The sequence below is a fragment of the Melospiza georgiana genome, chromosome 33, assembly GCF_028018845.1.
Source record: "Melospiza georgiana isolate bMelGeo1 chromosome 33, bMelGeo1.pri, whole genome shotgun sequence".
Lineage (NCBI taxonomy): Eukaryota > Metazoa > Chordata > Aves > Passeriformes > Passerellidae > Melospiza > Melospiza georgiana.
In genome coordinates, this window is record NC_080462.1 from 1,742,265 (window position 1) to 1,762,360 (window position 20,096).

General features: G+C 63.9%; 2 protein-coding genes across 2 annotated transcripts; both read right to left on the reverse strand.

The window, feature by feature from the left end:
* Positions 1 to 146: 146 nt before the first annotated feature.
* Positions 147 to 4,419, reverse strand: CFAP126 (cilia and flagella associated protein 126). The gene is made up of 6 exons (XM_058042643.1): positions 4,408 to 4,419; positions 4,079 to 4,141; positions 3,210 to 3,287; positions 2,275 to 2,445; positions 294 to 405; positions 147 to 199 (listed from the first exon to the last, which is right to left on the reverse strand). Exons 1-6 carry the CDS (start codon positions 4,417 to 4,419, stop codon positions 147 to 149), a joined length of 489 nt encoding a protein of 162 aa, XP_057898626.1.
* Positions 4,420 to 6,615: 2,196 nt separating this feature from the next.
* VSIG8 (V-set and immunoglobulin domain containing 8) lies at positions 6,616 to 17,344 on the reverse strand. The gene is made up of 8 exons (XM_058042860.1): positions 17,293 to 17,344; positions 15,317 to 15,492; positions 12,626 to 12,824; positions 11,902 to 11,937; positions 10,278 to 10,445; positions 9,013 to 9,135; positions 7,426 to 7,594; positions 6,616 to 6,787 (listed from the first exon to the last, which is right to left on the reverse strand). Exons 1-8 carry the CDS (start codon positions 17,342 to 17,344, stop codon positions 6,616 to 6,618), a joined length of 1,095 nt encoding a protein of 364 aa, XP_057898843.1.
* Positions 17,345 to 20,096: the final 2,752 nt, after the last annotated feature.

Genomic DNA, 20,096 nt, shown 5'->3' on the forward strand with positions numbered 1-20,096 from the left:
TTATTTCCCATTTTTGGGGGGCCCAGAGCCCGCTCAGGTGGGGTTGGGGTGGGGGGATTGTCCCCAGGGCAGGGAGGGGACGGTGACAGCAGAGCCACCTCAGGAGCCGGGGGGATTTTGGGGTGAGGGTCCCCAACCATAGGGGCTTAGGGGACAGGGTCCCTCCCCAGGGGGATTTTGGGGACCCCCCAAATAGGGGCTGAGGGGACAGGGGGGTCCCTGCTCAGGGGGGTTCAGGGGACAGGGCTGATTTAGGGGACAGGGGGGTCCCCCCTCGGAGGGGTTTGGGGTGCAGGGTCCCCCCTCGGTGCTGTCCCCAGCTTTGGGGGGCTCAGGGTGGGGGGAGCCCCCGCGGGGACCCCCCTGGTCCTTTCCAGAAGGTTCCGTGGGCCAGGGCTGCTGCAGCTGGGGGAGAGAGGAGGGGGTCAGGGGGGTGCCCAGGGACCCCTCAGAATGGGGGAGCACTGGGGACATTGGGGACACTGGGGAGAATGGGGACACTGGGGACACTGGGGGCATTGGGGACACTGGGGACAATGGGGACACTGGGGATATTGGGGACAATGAGGACACTGGGGACACTGGGGACACTGGGGACACTGGGGACATTGGGGACAATGGGGACACTGGGGACATTGGGGACACTGGGGACATTGGGGACAATGGGAGCTCCCTGTGGGAACGGCCCCAAAATTGTGTCCCCCGCTCCTGTGTCCCCCCCATGTCCCCCTGTCCCCCATCCCCGTGTCCCTGTGTCCCCCCTTTGTCCCCACACCCCCGTGTCCCACTGTCCCCATCCCCGTGGCCTTGTGTCCCCCCATGTCCCCCTGTCCCCCCGTTATCTGCCATGTCCCTTTGTCCCCTCATCCCCATCCCTGTCCCCCTATGTCCCCTGTCCCCATATCTGTGTCCCCCCGTGTCCCCCCTGTGTCCCCCATCCCGCTGTCCCCTCTCCTGTCCCTTCTGTGCCACCCCTGCCCTGCCCCTCCTTGAGCCCCGGGGGTGTCCCTGGTGTCCCCAGCTGTGTCCCCATGTCCCCAGGTGTGCCTCAGATGTGTCCCTGTGTGTCCCAGGTGTCCCCAGGTGTATTCCAGTGTACCCCAGGTGTGTCCCTGTGTGTCCCAGGTGTCCCCAGATGTGTCCCAGGTGTCCCCAGGTTCGTCCCCGTGTCCCAGGTGTCCCCAGCTGTCCCCAGCTGTCCTCAGCTGTGTCCCCAGCTGTGTGCTCATGTCCCAGCTGTCCCCAGCTGTGTCCCCGTGTGTCCCCAAGGTGTCACCTTGCCGGTGACCCGTGTCCGGATGCCGTTGCACGCCCTCCTCAGCTCCCAGAGCTGTTCCCGTGTGTGTCCCCATGTCCCCAAGTGTCCCCAGCTGTGTCCCCAAGGTGTCACCTTCCCGGTGACCCGTGTCCTGATGCCATTACAGGCCCTCTGCAGCTCCCGGGGCTGTCCCCGTGTGTGTCCCCATGTCCCCAGGTGTGTCCCCATGTCCCCAGCTGTGTCCCCAGGGTGTCACCTTCCCAGTGACGCCTGTCCTGATGCCATTGCAGGCTCTCCTCAGCTCCCGGGGCTGTTCCCGTGTGTGTCCCCATGTCCCCAGCTGTGTCCCTGTGTATCCCTGTCTGTCCCCAAGTGTCCCCAGCTGTGTCCCCAGCTGTCCCCATGTGTCCCCAGGGTGTCACCTTCCCAGTGACCCGTGTCCTGATGCCATTGCAGGCCCTCCGCAGTGCCCAGGGCTGTCCCCGTGTGTGTCCCCACGTCCCCAGGAAGGTCCCCATGTCCCAGCTGTGTCCCTGTGTATCCCTGTCTGTCCCCAGCTGTGTCCCCAGGGTGTCACCTTGCCGGTGACCCATGTCCTGATGCCATTACAGGCCCTCCTCAGCTCCCGGGGCTGTTCCCGTGTGTGTCCCCATGTCCCAGGTGTGTCCCCAAGTGTGTCCCCATGTCCCCAAGGTGTCACCTTCCCGGTGACCCGTGTCCTGATGCCGTTGCACGCCCTCCGCAGCTCCCGGGGCTGTTCCCGTGTGTGTCCCCACGTCCCAGGTGTGTCCCCATGTCCCAGCCGTGTCCCCAGCTGTGTCCCCGTGTCCCCATGTCCCCATGAGTGTCACCTTGCCGGTGACCCGTGTCCGGATGCCGTTGCACGCCCTCCGCAGCTCCCGGGGCTGTCCCCGTGTGTGTCCCCATGTCCCAGCTGTGTCCCTGTGTGTCCCTGTCTGTCCCCAGGTGTCCCCAGGTGTGTCCCCATGTGTCCCCATGTGTCCCCAAGGTGTCACCTTGCCGGTGACCCGTGTCCGGATGCCGTTGCACGCCCTCCGCAGCTCCCGGGGCTGTTCCCGTTCCAGCCGCTCGGCGGCCCCGGGCTCGCGGGCGCTGCGGTCCAGCCGGGCCGGGGGGATCCGCGCTGGCATCGCCCACGTGCCCAGGAAGGTGCCCCAGGGCGACACCTGCGGGGGAGTGACCCCAAAACTGCCCCAAGTGCAGGGAGGAGAGACCCCAAAACTGCCCCGGGACCGGGAGGGGACACCAAAGCTGCCCCAGGAGCGGGGGTGGCACCGGTGTGCCCCCGGGAACAAGGGGGGGACCCCAAAACTGCCCCAGTGTCCCCCTGGGGACCCCAAAACTGAGCAGGGAGGGAAGACCCCAAAACTGCCCCAAGTGCAGGGAGAGACCCCAAAACTGCTCCAGGTACGGAGGAAGGACCCCCAAAGCTACCCCGGGACGGGGGGGACCCCAAAACTGCTCCGGTGTCCCCCACGGGGACCCCAACACTGCTCAGGTGTCCCCATGGGGACCCCAAACCTGCCCCGGGGCTCTGGGAGCGGGGGGGACAACCCCAAAACGGTCCCGGGACCGAGGGGAGACCCCAAAACTGTCTTGGAAGTGGGGGGGACCCCAAAACTGCCCCAGGACGGGGGTAGGGACCCCAAAACTGTCTCGGGAGTGAAGGGAGGGACCCCAAAACTGCCCCGGGTGCGGGGAGGGACCCCAAAACTGCCCCGGGTGCGGGGAGAGACCCCAAAACTGCTCCGGGATCTCAGGAGCGCGGGGGACCCCAAAGCTGCCCCGGTATCGCCCCGGGAGCGGGGGAGGACCCTAAAACTGCCCTGGTGTCCCCTCGGAGACCCCAAAACTGCCTCGGGAGCGGGGAGAGACCCCAAAAGTGCCCCGGGAGCGAAGGGGGGGACCCCAAAACCGCGGCGGGGCTCACCTTGGATCGCGGCACGTGCGGCAGGAGGTGCCCCCGGTCGTCGGCGATGAACGGGGTGGGGGGGCGAGGGGTCGGCAGCTGAGGGGGGGGGGGGGTGTGGGATTGGGGGGGTCAGAACCGGCCTGGGAGGGGCCTGGGAGGGGTTTGGGGGTGCTGGGGTGAAGTTTGAGGGTGCTGGAGTGGGGTTTGGGGGGGCCAGAATTGGGCTGGGGGGGCGTCCTGGGAGGGGTTTGAGGGTCATGGGATGAGGTTTGGGGGTCCTGGGGTGGCGTTTGGGGGTCCTGGGAAGGGATTTGGGGGTCCTGGGATGAGGTTTGGGGGTCCTGGCGTGGCGTTTGGGGGGTCCCCGGGGATGATGACCGGGTTGGGGGTGTCCTGGTGGGTCCTGGGGTGGCGTTTGGGGGTCCTGGGAAGGGGTTTAGGGGTCCTGGTGGCCCGGGAAGGGGTTTGGGGGTCCCGGGGGGATCAGGACCGGGCTCGGGGGGGTCCTGGGAGGGGGTTTGGGGGTCCTGGGAAGGGGTTTGGGGGTCCTGGGAAGGGATTTGGGGGTCCTGGTGTGGCTTTGGGGGGTCCCGGGGATGATGACCGGGTTGGGGGTGTCCTGGTGGGTCCTGGGAGGGGTTTGGAGGGGTCCTGGTGGCCCGGGAAGGGGTTTGGGGGTGCTGGGGTGGGGTTGGGGGGTCCCGGGGGGATCAGGACTGGGCTCTGGGGGGTCCTCGGAGGGGGTTTGGGGGTCTCAGAGGGCTCTGGGGGGGCGGGGCTGGGGTTGAGGAGGGGTCCGGGGGGGGGGGTCAGGGGGTCCCGATCAGGGTCTGGGGGTGTCGGTCAATGCCCCCCCCCCCATTCCGGGTCGGGATTTTGGGGGGTACCTTCGGGGGGGGGCGGGGCACGGTCCAGCACTGCAGCCGGGGGGGGCTGAAGGCGTCCTCGTACTGGGGAGGGGGAGGGGCCGCTCAGAGCCGGGACCCCCCGGGCCCCTCCCCCGAGAGACCCCCGAACTTCCTGTCCCCCCTTATCCCCCCATTTTCCCCCTTTGCTCCCCTTTTCTCCGCCCCATTTCACCCCCTCTTCCCTCCCACCTTTGCCCCCCCCTTCCTCTCCTTTTCCCTCCCCTTTTCCCTCCCCTGTTTTTCCATTTTCCCCCCATTTTTCCCCCATTTTTTCCCCTTTTTTCCCCATTTTCCCCCGCCCCCCCCACCTGCCCCGCCATGTTGCGTTGCCCGGCAACCGCCGCGCGCGCCCCCTGGCGGCCGTTACGGGACCCGCTGGGGGGCGTGGCCAATCACGTCATCAACCGAAACCACGCCCATTCTCTGGCCACGCCCCCTCAGTAGCTCCGCCCCCCCTGCCGGTCGCATGAGGGGACACGAAGGGACAGGAATGGGGACAGGGACGAGGACAGCGACAGGAGGGGACACAAAGGGATGGGGACATGAAGGGATGGCAGGGGACAGGGACAGGGACACAAAGGGACAGGGATGAGGACAGGGACATGAAGGGACAGGAGGGGACAGGAAAGGACACAGAATAAGGACAGGAGGAGACACCAAGGGACAGGAACAGGGAATAAAATAAGGACAGGAGGGGACAGGGACACAAAGGGACAGGGACACAAAGGGACAGGGAATAAGGACAGCAGGGGACAGGGACAGGGACACGTCCCCTGTTCCCCTCCCCTCCCCCGTGTCCCCTCAGCCCCGTGTCCCCCTGTGGAGGGGACAGAAGCCACCTCAGGCCACTGAGAGGGGCAGCTTGGGGACACCGGTGTCACCTCTGGTCATCCTTGGCTTGGAATGTCCTGTCCCCTCTGTCCCTGTCCCCTCTGTCCCTGTCCCCTCTGTCCCCTCCATGTCCCCATCCTTGTCCCCGTCCTTTTCGCCATTTTTGTCACCTTTGTCCCCATCCCTGTCCCCTCTGTCCCCTCCCTGTCCCCTCCCTGTCCCCTCTGTCCCCGCCACGCCACTCCCATCTCAATTCTCTCAATTTTATTCCATTTTTTCCATTTTTTTTCTTTTCCCTTTTTCTCCATATTTTTTTTTCCTGGTTTTGGGGTTCGTTTTCCTTTCGCTCCGTTCCGAACCGGCCCCCCCCAAAATAAAAACCCCAAAAAATCCCAAATGTGGGGGTGGGGACAGAGGGTGACAATGACACCACAGGGGGGGAACTGGGATGAGACTGGGGAAACTGGGAATGGGAACTGGGAATGGGGGGATCGTAAAAAAAAAGGGGCCAAACCCCAAAATGAAGCAACAAAACCAGGGAAGGGAGGGGATTTGGGGCATTTTGTAGGATTTTTGAGGGTTTTTAGGGTTTTTTTTGGGCTTCGGGAGCCGCTCCTGCCGTCACTTTGTGGGGTGTGCTGTCGCTGTCACCGTCACCTTGGTGGCCCCATGAAGGAGCTCCAGGACAGGAATTTTGTGGGATTTTGTAAGATTTTATGGGATTTTGGTAGCAATTCTGTGGGATTTTAGTAGGATTTTGAGGGTTTTTAGGGTTTTTTTTGGGCTTCGGGAGCCGCTCCTGCCGTCACTTTGTCGGGCGGGCTGTCGCTGTCACCGTCACCTTGGTGGCACCATGAAGGAGCTCCAGGACAGGAATTTTGTGGGATTTTGTAAGATTTATGGGATTTTGGTAGCAATTCTGTGGGATTTTGGGAAGAATTTTGTATGATTTTGAAACTTTTTAGGGTTTTTTTGGGCTTTGGGAGCCGCTCCTGCCGTCACTTTGTCCGGCCGGCGCTTTCTGTCGCTGTCCCCGTGGTGTCCACGCGAGGGCGCCCCAAGAAAGGAATTTTGTGGGATTTTGAAGGATTTTATGGGATTCTGGTAGGAATTCTGTGGGATTTCTCTAAGATTTTATGGGTTTTGTAGGATTTTGAGCGGTTTTAGGGTTTTTTTGGCTTCGGGAGCCGCTCCTGCCGTCACTTTGTCCGGCCGGCGCTTTCTGTCGCTGTCCCCGTGGTGGCCCCACGAGGGCGCTCCAGGACAGGAATTTTTGGGGGATTTTGAACTATTTTATGGAATTTTGGGAGGAATTCTGTGAGGTTTTGAGGTTTTTTGGGGGGTTTTTTGGGCTTCGGGAGCCGCTCCTGCCGTCACTTTGTCAGGCGGGCTCTTTCTGTCGCTGTCGCTGTCCCCATCCCCGTCCTCGTGGTGGCCCCACGAGGGCGCTCCAGGACAGGAATTTTTGGGGGCTTTTAAAGGATTTTATGGAATTCTGTGGGAATTTTGGGAGGTTTTTGAAATATTTTATGGGATTTGGGGGAAATTTTGTAGGATTTTGAACGATTCTGTGGGAATTCGAAGCTTTTTCGGTTTTTTTGGCGTCGGGAGCCGCTCCTGCCGTCACTTTTGCGGGCGGGCTCTCTCTGTGTCGTTGTCGCTGTCGCCGCTGGGTGGCCGCGGTGTCACAGCGCGGGACAGGTGACCTGGTGTCGCATGCCCTCGTTGCAGAGCAGCGCGGCCGCGCGCTCGTCGCCGTCGCCGTGCTGGCACTGCATGTAGCTGATGCCATGCGGGGAGTACGAGTGGTGGGCACAGGCGGCGCACGGCCGGGGCATGGTGCCACCCGTGCTGCTCCTGCGGGGACAGCGCGGTGACAGCGTCAGGTGGCGCCGCCAGGGGGTGGGTGGCACTTGGGAGAGGGGGTTTCGGCACCGCCCGTGGTGTCACGAGGGGTTTGGTGGCACCTATTGGCACCTCTTGGTGGCCATCAGTGCTCTGTGCCACACACCCCCTGCTTGGTGACACTTCCAGGTCACCCTCAGTGCCCTGTGCCACCCATCCGAGCTTGGTGACACTTCTAGGTCACCCTCAGTGCCCTGTGCCACCCATCCGAGCTTGGTGACACCCTTTGGCACCCCTTGGTGCCCCTCAGTGCCCTGTGCCACCCACACGAGCTTGGTGACACCCATTGGCACCCCTTGGTGTCCCCTTGGCACCCACCCCTGCTTGGTGACACCCTTGGTGTCCCTCAGCGCCCTGTGCCACCCTCTGCACTTGGTGGCACCCATCAGAACCCTCGGTGTCCCCCTGGCAGCCACCGGTAGTTGGTGCCACCCACCCAGTGTCACTCACTGGTGCCCGTTTGTCCCCGGTTGTGCCCAGTAGCAGCCGGTGGTGCCCATCAGTGCCCAGTGCCAGTCACTGGTGCCCAGTAGAGACCAACACAGCCCAGTGCCACCCCGTGCCACCCCGTGGCACCCCCTGGCACCCACCGGCAGTCGCTGCAGGCGCGCTGGCACTCCTTGCGCTGGTAGCGGGCGATCAGTGCCCAGATGAGCAGCCCCAGGAGGCTGAGCAGGAGCAGCGAGCCCAGGATGGAGCCCACGATGATGCCAGCCTGGCGCCCGCCTGGCACGGGGACACGGCGGTCACTGCCAGCCCCTGCTGCCACCACTGGGTGCCGCCATGGTGCCACCCAGGGACACTGCAGTGCCAGCCTGGAGCCCAGGGACACCCTGGTGCCAACCCAGAGCCACCCCTGGCGCCACACGGGGTCACCCTTGGGAGCTGAGACATCCTGGTGCCACCCTGTGTCACCCCCAATGTCCCCAGTGTCCCCAATGTCCCCATTGCCCCCAATGATGTCCCCAATGTCACTCATGTGGCCCCGGGGTCAGGTTGAGCTGGCACACCCTAATGTCCCCAATGTCCCCAATGATGTCTCCAATGTCCCCAATGATGTCCCCAGTGTCCCCAGTGTCCCCAATGTCACTCACGTGGCCCAGGCCTCAAGTTGAGCTGGCACACCCTAATGTCCCCAATGTCCCCAGTGTCCCCAATGATGTCTCCAATGTCCCCAATGTCCCCAATGTCCCCAGTGTCCCCAGTGTCCCCAATGTCCCCAATGTCCCCAATGATGTCCCCAATGTCCCCAGTGTCCCCAATGTCCCCAATGATGTCTCCAGTGTCCCCAGTGTCACTCACATGGCCCCAGGCTCAAGTTGAGGTGGCACACCCCGTGTCCCCATTGCCCCCAATGTCCCCAGTGTCCCCAATGTCCCCAATGATGTCTCCAATGTCCCCAATGTCCCCAATGTCCCCAATGTCCCCAATGTCCCCAATGATGTCTCCAATGTCCCCAGTGTCCCCAATGTCCCCAATGATGTCTCCAATGTCCCCAATGTCCCCAGTGTCCCCAATGTCCCCAATGATGTCCCCAGTGTCCCCAGTGTCACTCACGTGGCCCCAGGCTCAAGCTGAGCTGGCACACCACATGTCCCCAATGTCCGCAATGTCCCCAATGCCCCAAATGTCCCCAATGTCCCCAATGATGTCCCCAATGTCCCCACTGTCCCCAATGCCCCCAATGTCCCCAATGATGCCCCCAATGTCCCCAGTGTCCCCATTTCCCCCAATGTCCCCAGTGTCCCCAATGTCCCCAATGCTCCCAATGTCCCCAGTGTCCCCGATGTCCCCATTTCCCCCAATGTCCCCAGTGTCCCCAATGTCCCCAATGTCCCCAATGTCCCCAGTGCCCCCGATGTCCCCATTTCCCCCGATGTCCCCAATGTCCCCAATGTCCCCAATGCCCCCAATGTCCCCAGTGTCCCCGATGTCCCCAGTGTCACTCACGTGGCCCGGGGCTCAGGTTCAGCTGGCACACCCCAATGTCCCCACTGTCCCCAATGTCCCCACTGTCCCCAGTGTCCCCGATGTCCCCGATGTCCCCAGTGTCACTCACGTGGCCCGGGGCTCAGGTTCAGCTGGCACACCCCAATGTCCCCACTGTCCCCAATGTCCCCAATGTCCCCAGTGTCCCCAATGTCCCCAGTGTCCCCGATGTCCCCAGTGTCACTCACGTGGCCCGGGGCTCAGGTTCAGCTGGCACACCGAGTAGCCCACGCGGTTGGTGACACGGCACTGGTAGGTGCCAGCGTGGCCGACGGTCAGGCTGCGGATCAGGAGGTCACCGGGGGCACGGCCTGGCATGGCACGGGTGGCACTGTCACCTCGGTGTCACCGGGCATTGTCACCTCGGTGTCACCGGGCACTGTCACCTCGGTGTCACCCACACGTCCCAGAGAGGGAGAGAGGGGACACGGGGACACGCACAGACATAGAGATATGGACAGACACAGGGACACACAGGGACACGGGGACATGGACGGACATGGGGACGTGAGGACACACAGGGACACAGGGACAGGGACGGACTCAGGGACACACAGCCATGGACAGGGACACACAGACATGGACAGACACAGGGACACACAGCCAAGGACACACAGACATGGACACGGGGACACACAGACACATGGACAGGGACACAAGGACATGGACACAGGGACAGGGATACCAGGACGTGGGGACACATGGACACACGGACATGAACCCACAGACGCACGGACACACAGACATGGGACCCTCCCAAATCCCCCCCTGAACCTGCCAGAGCCCCCCGGTGCCCCCTGACCCACCTTAGTGCCCCCAGACCCACCTCGGTGCCCCCAGACCCACCTTGGTGCCCCCAGACCCACCTTGCAGGGTACCCGAGCACAGGGACACCCCCAAATTCCCCCCAAATGCCCTCGGTGCCCCCAGACCCACCTTGCAGGGTGCCCATGGGCAGAGACACCCCCAAATCCCCCCCAAATGCCCTCTGTGCCCCCTGGTGCCCCCAGACTCACCTTGCAGAGTATCTGAGCACAGGGGCACCCCCAAATCCCCCCAGAACCCCCAATTCCCCCCCTGTGTCCCCAGACCCACCTTGGTGCCCCCTGACCCACCTTGGTGCCCCCAGACCCACCTTGGTACCCCCAGACCCACCTTGGTGCCCCCAGACCCACCTTGCAGGGTGCCCGAGCACAGGGACACCCCAAACCCCCCCAGAACCCCCAATTCCCTCCCCGTGCCCCCAGACACACCTTGGTACCCCCAGACCCACCTTGCAGGGTATCTGAGCACAGGGGCACCCCCAAACCCCCCCAAATGCCCTCGGTGCCCCCCCCGAGCCCCCAGACCCACCTTGGTGCCCCCAGACCCACCTTGCAGGGTACCCGAGCACAGGGACGCCCCCAAATCCCCCCCAAATGCCCTCGGTGCCCCCCGGTGCCCCCAGACCCACCTTGCAGGGTGCCCGCGGGCAGGCGCCCCCCGCCGTAGCCCTCTGCCAGCTTTGCCCACTGGTACGAGAGGGGCGCGGTGCCCCCCCGGCTGAAGCAGCGCAGCAGCACCGACCCCCCCTCGATCAGCTCCCCCTCGCTCCAGCACTGCGGGGCCGCCGGCTTCTCTGCTGGGACACGGGGACAGGTCAGGGGACACCGGGACACCGGGACACGGCAGGGACACGGCAGGGACACGGCAGGGACACGGCAGGGACACCGGGACAGTGGGACACCGGGACAGCGGGACACGGCAGGGACACGGGGACACGGGCGCGCGTCACGGGACACCGGGACAGCTCAGGGGACACCGGGACACCGGGACAGCGGGACACCGGGACACGGGGACAGCGGGGCAGCTCAGGGGACACGGCAGGGACACGGGCACGCGTCACGGGACACCGGGACACGGCAGGGACACCGGGACACGGCAGGGACACGGGGACAGCGGGACAGCTCAGGGGACACGGCAGGGACACCGGGACATGGGGACACCGGGACACCGGGACAGCTCAGGGGACACGGCAGGGGACACAGGGACACGGGGACACCGGGACACGGGAGGGACACCGGGACATGGGGACACCGGGACACCGCGACAGCTCAAGGGACACGGCAGGGGACACTGGGACACGGGAGGGACACGGGGACAGCTCAGGGGACACCGGGACACAGGCAGGGGACATGGGGACAGCTCAGGGGACAGCCCAGGTGACACACGGACAGGGGCAGGGGACACCGGCAGGGACAGTGCGACACCGGAGGGGACAGCCCAGGGGACACGCAGACACCATCAGGGGACACCGGGACACGGGGACACGGCAAGGGACAGCCCAAGGGACAGCAACAGGGGACACCGGGACACCCGAGGGGACACACGGACACGGCAGGGGACACAGGAGAAGACACTGGGACACGGCAGGGGACACCGGGACAGCTCAGGGGACAGCCCAGGGGACACGGGGACAACGACAGGGGACACGGCAGGGGACATGCGACACTTTGGGGGACACCGGGAAACCGGCAGGGGACACGGGGATAGGGGCAGGGACAGCCCAGGGGACACCACCACACCAGAGGGGACATGGGGACACTGACAGGGACACCATGACAGGGGCAGGGGACATGGCGATGCCAGCAGGGCCACCACGACACATCAGGGGACACGGGGACACCAGAGGGGACACGGTGACAAAGGGCGGGGGACAGTCCAGGGGACACGGGGACACAGTGACAGCGTCAGGGGACACGGAGATGTGTCAGGGGACAGCTCAGGGGACACAGTGACACATCAGGGGACACAGGGACAGAGGCAGGGGACACCATGACAGTGGCAGGGGACATGGGGAGACGGGGACACCGGAGGGGACAGTGCCACACCAGAGGGGACACAGGGACAGGGGCAAGGGACAGCCCAGGGGACATGGGGACATGTCAGGGGACACCACCACACCAGAGGGGACACCAGCAGGGACAGCCAGGGAGGGACAGGGGACACTGTTGGGGACACTCAGGGGGACACCATCAGAGTCACCAGGGGCCACCCAGGAGAGGGGACACCTGGGAGTGTGGGGGGACAGGAGTCACCTGGGGCGGGGGGACACGGGGCACTGTCAGGGCCACCTGCATGGGGGACAGGGGACATTGTCAGGGCCACCAGGGGCCACAGGAGAGGGGCACAGGGGACACATGGGAGGACACAGGTGGCACCACCACAGGCGCCACCAGGGGCCACCCAGGAAGGGAACTTGGGAGTGGGACAGGGGACACTGCCAGTGCCACCAGCGGCCACATGAGAGGGACACGGGTGACACTGCCAGTGCCACCAGGGGCCAGCCAGGAAGGGGACAGGACAGGGGACATTGTCAGGGCCACCAAGGGCCACACAAGAGGGGCCACCAGTGCCACCAGGGGCCAGCCAGGAAGGAGACTTGGGAGTGGCACAGGGGACACTGCCAGTGCCACCGGCGGCCACATGAGAGGGGCTCAGGTGACACCACCAATGCCACAGCAAAGGGCCACAAGTGACACTGCCAGTGCCACCAGGAGCCAGCCAGGAACGGGACTTGGGAGTGGCACAGGTGACAATGGAGGCCACATGAGAGGGGCACAGGTGACACTGTCAGTGCCACCAGGGGCCAGCCAGGAAGGGGACAGGGGACATTGGGGGCCGCACTAGAGGGGCACAGATGACACGGCCAGTGCCACCAACAGAGCAGCGTGACCACAACAAACCAACGCCACCTTGGCACGTGTGCCACATCGGTGCCACCCCGGTGCCACCGCGGTGCCACGCCGGGCGCGCGCTCACCTTGCACGGTGACGATGACCTCGTGCACGGCCACCGTGTTCTTCTTGACGCGGCACTGGTAGGTGCCGGTGTCGCTCTCCTGCAGGTCGGCCACGCGGATGGAGGCGTCGCGCTGGCCCGGGTCCGTCTGCACGAAGGCCACGCGGTCCTGCAGCCCCGAGCTGCCATAGTTCACGTGGTGGTCCTGGTAGGACAGGAACTGGGGACACGGGGACGCGGGGACAGCGTCAGTGCCGCCTTGGGGACACCGCGGGTGGGGCTTGGGGGTGGGTCGGAGTTGGGTTTGGTTTGGGTTTGGGTTTGGGTTGAGTTTGGTTTGGGTTTGGGTTGGGTTGGGTTTGGTTTGGGTTTGGGTTTGGTTTTGGGTTGGGTTGGTTAGGGTTGGGTTTGGGTTGGGTTTGGGTTTGGTTTGGGTTGAGTTTAGGTTAGGGTTAAGGTTGGGTTAGGGTTTGGGTTGGGTTGGTTAGGGTTGGGTTTGGGTTGGGTTGGGTTTGGGGATGGATTTGGGGTGGGAATGGGTCTGGGGTTTGGGTTGGGTTTGGTGTTGAGTTTGGTTTGGGTTTGGGTTTGGGTTTGGGTTTGGGTTTGGGTTTGGGTTTGGCTTGAGTTTGGTTTGGGTTTGGTTTTGGTTTTGGGTTGGGTTGGGTTTGGTTTGGGTTTGGGTTGGGTTTGGGTTTGGGTTGAGTTTGGTTTGGGTTTGGTTTTGGTTTTGGGTTGGGTTTGGGTTTGGGTTTGGTTTGGGTTTGGGTTGGGTTTGGGTTTGGGTTTGGTGTTGAGTTTGGTTTGGGTTTGGGTTGAGTTTGGTTTGGGTTTGGGTTGGGTTTGGGTTGGGTTTGGGTTAGAGTTAGGGTTAGGGTCAGGGTTAGGGTTAGGTTGAGGTTTAGGGTGAGGGTGAGGGTTAGGGTCGGGGTCAGGGTTAGGGACGGGTTAGGGTTAGCCTCAGCTCAGGGCCTGCCTTTTCCTACCTGGCCCTGCTCCTTTCCTGCCTCTCCCTTCCCATCCTTCCCTGTCCTGTCTGTCCTGGCATTTCTCTGCCTTTCTTGGACTCTGTGTCCCCTCCTGTCCCTGCCTGGTCCTTTTCTGTCCCCTCTGTCCCTGTCTGTCCCTGCCTACAGCTGCCTGTCCCTGTTTTTCCCTGTCTGTCCCTGCGTGTCTGGCTGGGCTCCACCCCAGCCCAGCCCTGTCTGGTCCTTCCCAGACGCTGCCAGACCTTCCCTGTCCTGCCTGTCCCTGCCTGTCCCTGCCTGTCCCTCTGGCCAATCCCTGCCTGTCCCTGCTGTTCCTTTCCTGCCCTTCCAGACCTTCCCTGCCCTGCTTGTCCAGCCTGTCCTGCCTGTCCCTGCCTGCTCAGCTGGGCTCCATCCCATGGATCCCATCCCCTCCCAGCCTGTCCTGCTCCATCCTTCCACACTCTGCCTGCTCCTTCCCTGTCCTGCCAAACCCTGCCTGTCCTGTCTGTCCCTGCCCGTCCCCCTTCATCCTTCCCATCCCAGCATTTCCAGACCCAGCCTGGTCCTTCTGTGCCCTTCCCAGCCCTCTTTGTCCCTGCCTGTCCCTGCCTGCTCCGCTGGGCTCCATCTGATCCCATCCCAGCTTGTCCTGCCTGTCCCTCCTTGTCCCTTCGCTGTCATTCCTGTCCCTTCCCTGCCCTGCCAAATCCTGTCTGTCCCCCTTCATCCTTCCCATCCCAGCACTTCCATTCTCTGCCTGCTCCTTCCCTGCCCTTCCCAACCTTCCTTGTCCTGTCTGTCCCTCTGTCCCTGCCTGTCCCTGCCATCCCAGCTTCTCCTGCCTGTCCCTGCCTGGTGTTCCCCTGCCCAGCATTTCTGCACTTTGCCTGGCATTTTCCTGCCCTTCCAGACTTTCCCTGTCCCTCTGTCTCCCTGCCTGTCCCTTTCTGTCCCTCCCCATCCCTCTCCATCCTTCCCTGTCCCTGTCTGTCCATCCTTGTCCTTCTCTGTCCCTCCCTGTCCCCTGTCTGTCCTTTCCTGTCCTGTCTGTCCCTCCCTGTCTTTCCCTGTCCCCTCTGTCTCTCTCTGTCCCCTGTCTGTCCTGCTTGTCCTCTGTCCCTCGCCATCCCTCTCTGTCCCCTCTGTCCCTCCCCATCCCTCTCTGTCCCTCCCTGTCCCCTGTCTGTCCTGTCTGTCCTTTCCTGTCCTCGTCTGTCCCTCCCTGTCTTTCCTCGTCCCCTCTGTCTCTCTATCCCACCCCTCCCTCCCTGTCCCTCTGTCCCTCCCTGTCCCTGTCTGTCTGTCCCACTTGTCCCCTCTTTCCCTGTCTGTTCCTCTCTCTTTCTCTCCCTCTCTATCCCACCTGTCCCCTGTCTGTCCTGTCTGTCCTCTCTGTCCCTCTCCATCCCTCCCTGTCCCCCTCTGTCCCTCCTGTCCCTTTTGTCCCTGCCTGTCCCCTGTCTGTCCTCTCTGTCCCTCTCTGTCCCTCTCCATCCCTCCCTGTCCCTCCCTGTCCCTCTCTGTCCTGCCTGTCCCCTGTCTGTCCTGTCTGTCCCTCACTGTCCCTCCTGTCCCTCCTGTCCCTCCTGTCCCTGTCACTCCCTGCCTGTCCCTTTCTGTCCTTCCCTGTCCCTCCTGTCCCTCCTGTCCCTTTCTGTCCCTCCCTGTCCCCTCTGTCCCTCCGCTCTCACCCTCTCCCCCCTCGCCCCCCATTTCCCCTCGGTCCCCCCGTTCCCCTCACCACGTTCTCGGGGCTGGGTCTCTCGGGGCTGATCTGGATCCACTCGATGCCCACGCCCTGGGGTCCGTTGTCCTCGGGCTCCAGGACATACGGACAGCCCAGCTTGACCGAGTCGCCCTTGGCCAGGTACAGAACCTCGCGGCCCTTGCCGTTGATCCTGACGGCCACCAGGAGAGCTGGGGGACACAGTGGCACTGTCACAGCCCGACACGTGGCACCGTCACCCCTCAAAATGACACCGTCGCACCTCGAAGTGGCGCTGTCACTCCCAAAAATGGCATTGTTACACCTCAAAATGACACTGTTACCCCCAGAAATGGCGTTGTCGCAGCCCGGCATGGCAGTGTCACATCCAGAAATGGCGGTGTCACCCCTCAAAATGACATTGGTACCCCCAGAAATGGCGTTGTCACTCCCTTAAACAGCATGGTCACCCCCAAAATGGAACTGTCACACCCCAAAATGGCAGCATCACAGCCCGACATGGCACTGTCACACCCCTAAACAGCATGGTCACCCCCGAAATGGCACTGTGACCTCCCAAATGGGCGCCGTCACACCAGAAATGGCACTGTCACCCCTCAAAATGGCATTGTTACCCCCGAAATGGCATTGTCACACCCCGACGTGGCGCTGTCACACCAGAAATGGCACTGTCACCTCTCAAAAGGGCGCTGCCACCCCCTGAAATGGCACTGTCACCTCCAAAAATGGCATTGTCACACCTGACACGGCAGTGCCACAGCCCGACGTGGCGCTGGCGCACACTGACATGACGCTGTCACCTCCCCGAAATGGCACCGTCCTCCCTCAAAATGACACTGCCACCCCCTGAAATGGCACTGCCACCCCCTGAAATGGCACTGCCACCCCCTGAAATGGCACTGTCACACCCAGAAATGGCGCTGTCACACCCAAAATGACACCCAGAGCGCCCCACACCTGCAGCTCCTGACCCCACACCTGCAGCCCCAAAAAATCCACCAACCTGGCAGCACCAAAGATGCCACACCTGCAACCCCAAAAACCCCACACTTGGCATCCCCAAAAACCCCACACCTCTAACCCCAAAAACCCCACATCTGGAAGCACCAAAGACCCCACACCTGCCGCCCCAAAAATGCCACACCTGGCAGGTCCTGACCCCACACCTGCAACCCCAAAAACCAGCACCAGACCCTGGTGGTGGCCACAGGTGTGCCAGGAGCCCCAGGAGCCCCAGATGTGTGCCCCAGGTGTGTGCCCAGAGCCCCAGGTGTGCCCAGGAGCCCCAGGTGTGTGCCCAGAGCCCCAGGTGTGACAGAACCCCAGGCGTGACAGGGGTCACAGGTGTGACAGTCCCCAGGTGTGCCCCAGGTGTGCCCAGGGTAGCAGGTGTGCCAGGAGCTGCAGGTGTGACAGGGCTGCAGGGGTGACAGGAGCCCCAGGAGCTCCAAGTGTGCCCAGGTACCACAGGTGTGCCCCAGGTTTGCCCCAGGTGTGCCCCAGGTGTGTGCCCAAGTGTCCCCAGGTGTGCCTCAGGGGTGTGCCCAGAGCCACAGGTGTCACAGGAGCCCAAGGTCCAGGGGCCAGGTCCAAGGTGCCAGGAGCCCCAGCTGTGCCCCAGGTGTCCCCAAGGTGTGCCCAGGGTCGCATGTGTGCCAGGAGCCCCAGGTGTGCCCAGGAGTCTCAGGTGTGCCCTAGGTGTGTGCCCAAGTGTCCCCAGGTGTACCCCAGGTGTGATAGGAGTCCCAGGTGTGCCCCAGGTGTGCCAGGAGCCCCAGGTGTGCCCAGTACCCCAGGTGTGCCAGGAGCCCCAGGTGTGCCTAGGGCTGCAGGTGTGCCCAGTACCCCAGGTGTGCCAGGAGCCCCAGGTGTGATAGGAGCCCCAGGTGTGCCCCAGGTGTGCCAGGAGCCCCAGCCGTGCCCAGCTGTGCCCGGGTGCGCGCCCCTCGCTCCGCCCCGCCGCTCGGAGCCCCCGCGGTGCCCGCTCGTACCTGGCATCATGCCGAGCAGCAGCAGCAGCAGGCTGGCGCCGTGCCGTGCCATGGCGCCGCGCACGAGGAGGAGGAGGAGGAGGAGGAGGATGAGGATGAGGATGAGGATGAGGATGAGGAGGGCGCAGGAAGGCTCCGAGAGCAGGCGGCCCGCGCGGGGCCCTTTTAGGCGCTGTGCCGGGGCCGCGCCTCCCCGTGGGGAGATTCCTGCGGGATGAGTGAGTGGCTCCGAGCTGTGCGTGGCTGCCGCCCTGCTCCGCTCGCACCCCCTAATTAGGGAGCGGCCGGCCCGCCGGACCCCGGCCGGACACGGGGGGACAGCGAGGGGACACGGGGGGGACACTGGGGGGACGGCGGGGACACTGGGATGGAGGTGGCGGCTCGGTCACGCAGGGCTCGGGGCTCGCAGGGATCAAAGGTGTGGCTGGAGCGGGGTTTGAGGGATGCGGGTCCCTCCTACGGACCGGCCCCGGGCACCGGGCACCGCACCGGGCACACACCGGGCACTGGGCACACACCGGGCATCCACCAGGCACCGCACCGGGCACCGCACCAGGCACACACCGGGCACCGCACCGGGCACAGCACCGGGACCACGGGGACAGGGTGGGGTGGCAGGGACAGGGACACGGTCAGGGGGTCAGGGACATGGCAGGGATGGAACCCTGGGGGACAGGGACACGGTCAGCAGGGAGAGGGACACGGCAGGGATGGAGGAGATGGGACAGTGACACATGGCACTGGATGGAACTGTTGGGGACAGGGACAATGGCAGGGATGGAGGAGCTGGGACAGTGACAAATGGCACTGGATGGAGCCCTTGGGGACAAGGACAATGGCAGGGATGGAACTGCTGAGGGACAGGGACACGGCAGGGATGGAACCCTTGGGGACAGTGACATGGCAGGGATGTCACTCCCACCCAGTGACAGTGGCAGGGATGGAGGAGCTGGGATGGTGACACATGGCACTGGATGGATGGAACCCTTGGGGACAGGAACGTGGCAGCAGATGGAGGAGATGGGACAATGACACCTGGCACTGGATGGAACCGTTGGGGACAAGGACAATGGCAGGGATGGAGGAGCTGGGATGGTGGCACATGGCACTGGATGGAGCTGTTGGGGACAAGGACAATGGCAGGGATGGAGGAGCTGGGACAGTGACACATGGCACTGGATGGAATCCTTGGGGACAAGGACAATGGCAGGGATGGAGGAGCTGGGACGGTGACACATGGCACTGGATGGAACTGTTGGGGACAGTGACATGGCAGGGATGGAGGAGCTGGGACAGTGACACCTGGCACTGGATGGAACTGTTGGGGACAAGGACAATGGCAGGGATGGAGGAGCTGGGACAGGGCCGCAGCAGTGAATGAAGCGTTGGGGACAGGGAGGTGACAACAGAAGATGGGACAGGAACAGAGGAATGGGTGGAGAAGTTGGGACAGTGACATGGCAGCGGGTGGAAGAACTGGGATAGTGGCACCTGGCGCTGGATGGAGCCCTTGGGGACAGGGACAGGGCCATGTGACAGTGGGTGACAGTGACCCCGCCCCAGTGTGTGACCCCCCCTTGGTGCTGTCACCCCTTTTCTTCCTGTGCCCCCCTCTCCGTGCCTTGTCCCCTCAGTGCCATGTCCCCCCTCAGTGCCATGTCCCCTCAGTGCCATGTCCCCTCTCCGTGCCTTGTCCCCTCAGTGCCATGTCCCCCCTCAGTGCCATGTCCCCTCAGTGCCATGTCCCCTCAGTGCCATGTCCCCCCTCAGTGCCATGTCCCCTCTCTGCGTCACATCCCTCCTCAGTGCCATGTCCCCCTTTCCGTCCCATGTCCCCTCAGTGCCATGTCCCCCCTCAGTCCCACGTCCCCCCCCGCTCCGTGTCCCTCCATGCCGTGTCCCCTCTGTCCCATGTCCCCTCTCCCGTGCCACCCCCGTGCCCATCCCGGCCCCGCCCGGCCCGGCTCTGCCCCGGGGCCGCTCTCGGCCCTTCCGCCGTTCCGGGACCGCCCGGGCCGGCTCTGCCAAAGCCCGGCCCCGGGGCCACCGAGTGCTCCAGATCCCGCGGCGCTCCCGGCCCGGCCCCGCTCGGAACGGAACGGCCCGGCCCGGCACGTGCGGGGCTGCGGCGCTGGGAGCACCGGGACCGGGACCGGGACAGGGACCGGGACCGGGACCGGGACCGGGACCGGGACAGGGACAGGGACAGGGACAGGGACCGGGACAGGGACAGGGACAGGGAACGGGACGGGGACAGGGACAGGGACAGGGACAGGGACAGGGACAGGGACCGGGACAGGGACAGGGACAGGGACAGGGACAGGGATTGGGGCAGGGACAGGGACAGGGAACGGGACAGGGACAGGGACAGGGACAGGGACAGGGACAGGGACAGGGACAGGGACAAGGACAGGGACAGGGACCGGGACAGGGACAGGGACCGGGACAGGGACAGGGACAGGGACAGGGACAGGGACAGGGACAGGGACAGCGACAGGCGGGGCTGCACAGGGCGGGAGCGACACGGGGGACACGGGGGTGGACATTGAGAATGGACATTGGGATGGAAAATAGGGATGGAAGATGGGGATGGACACAGGATGGACACTGAGGGTGGACATTGGGGATGGACACTTAGGGTGGACATTGGAGGTGGAAAACAGGGATGGAAGATGGGGATGGACACAGGAGGGACACTGAGGGTGGACACTGTGGTGGACACAGGGGTGGACATTGGAGGTGGAAAACAGGGATGGAAAACAGGGGTGGACACTGTGGTGGACACAGGGGTGGACATTGGGGAT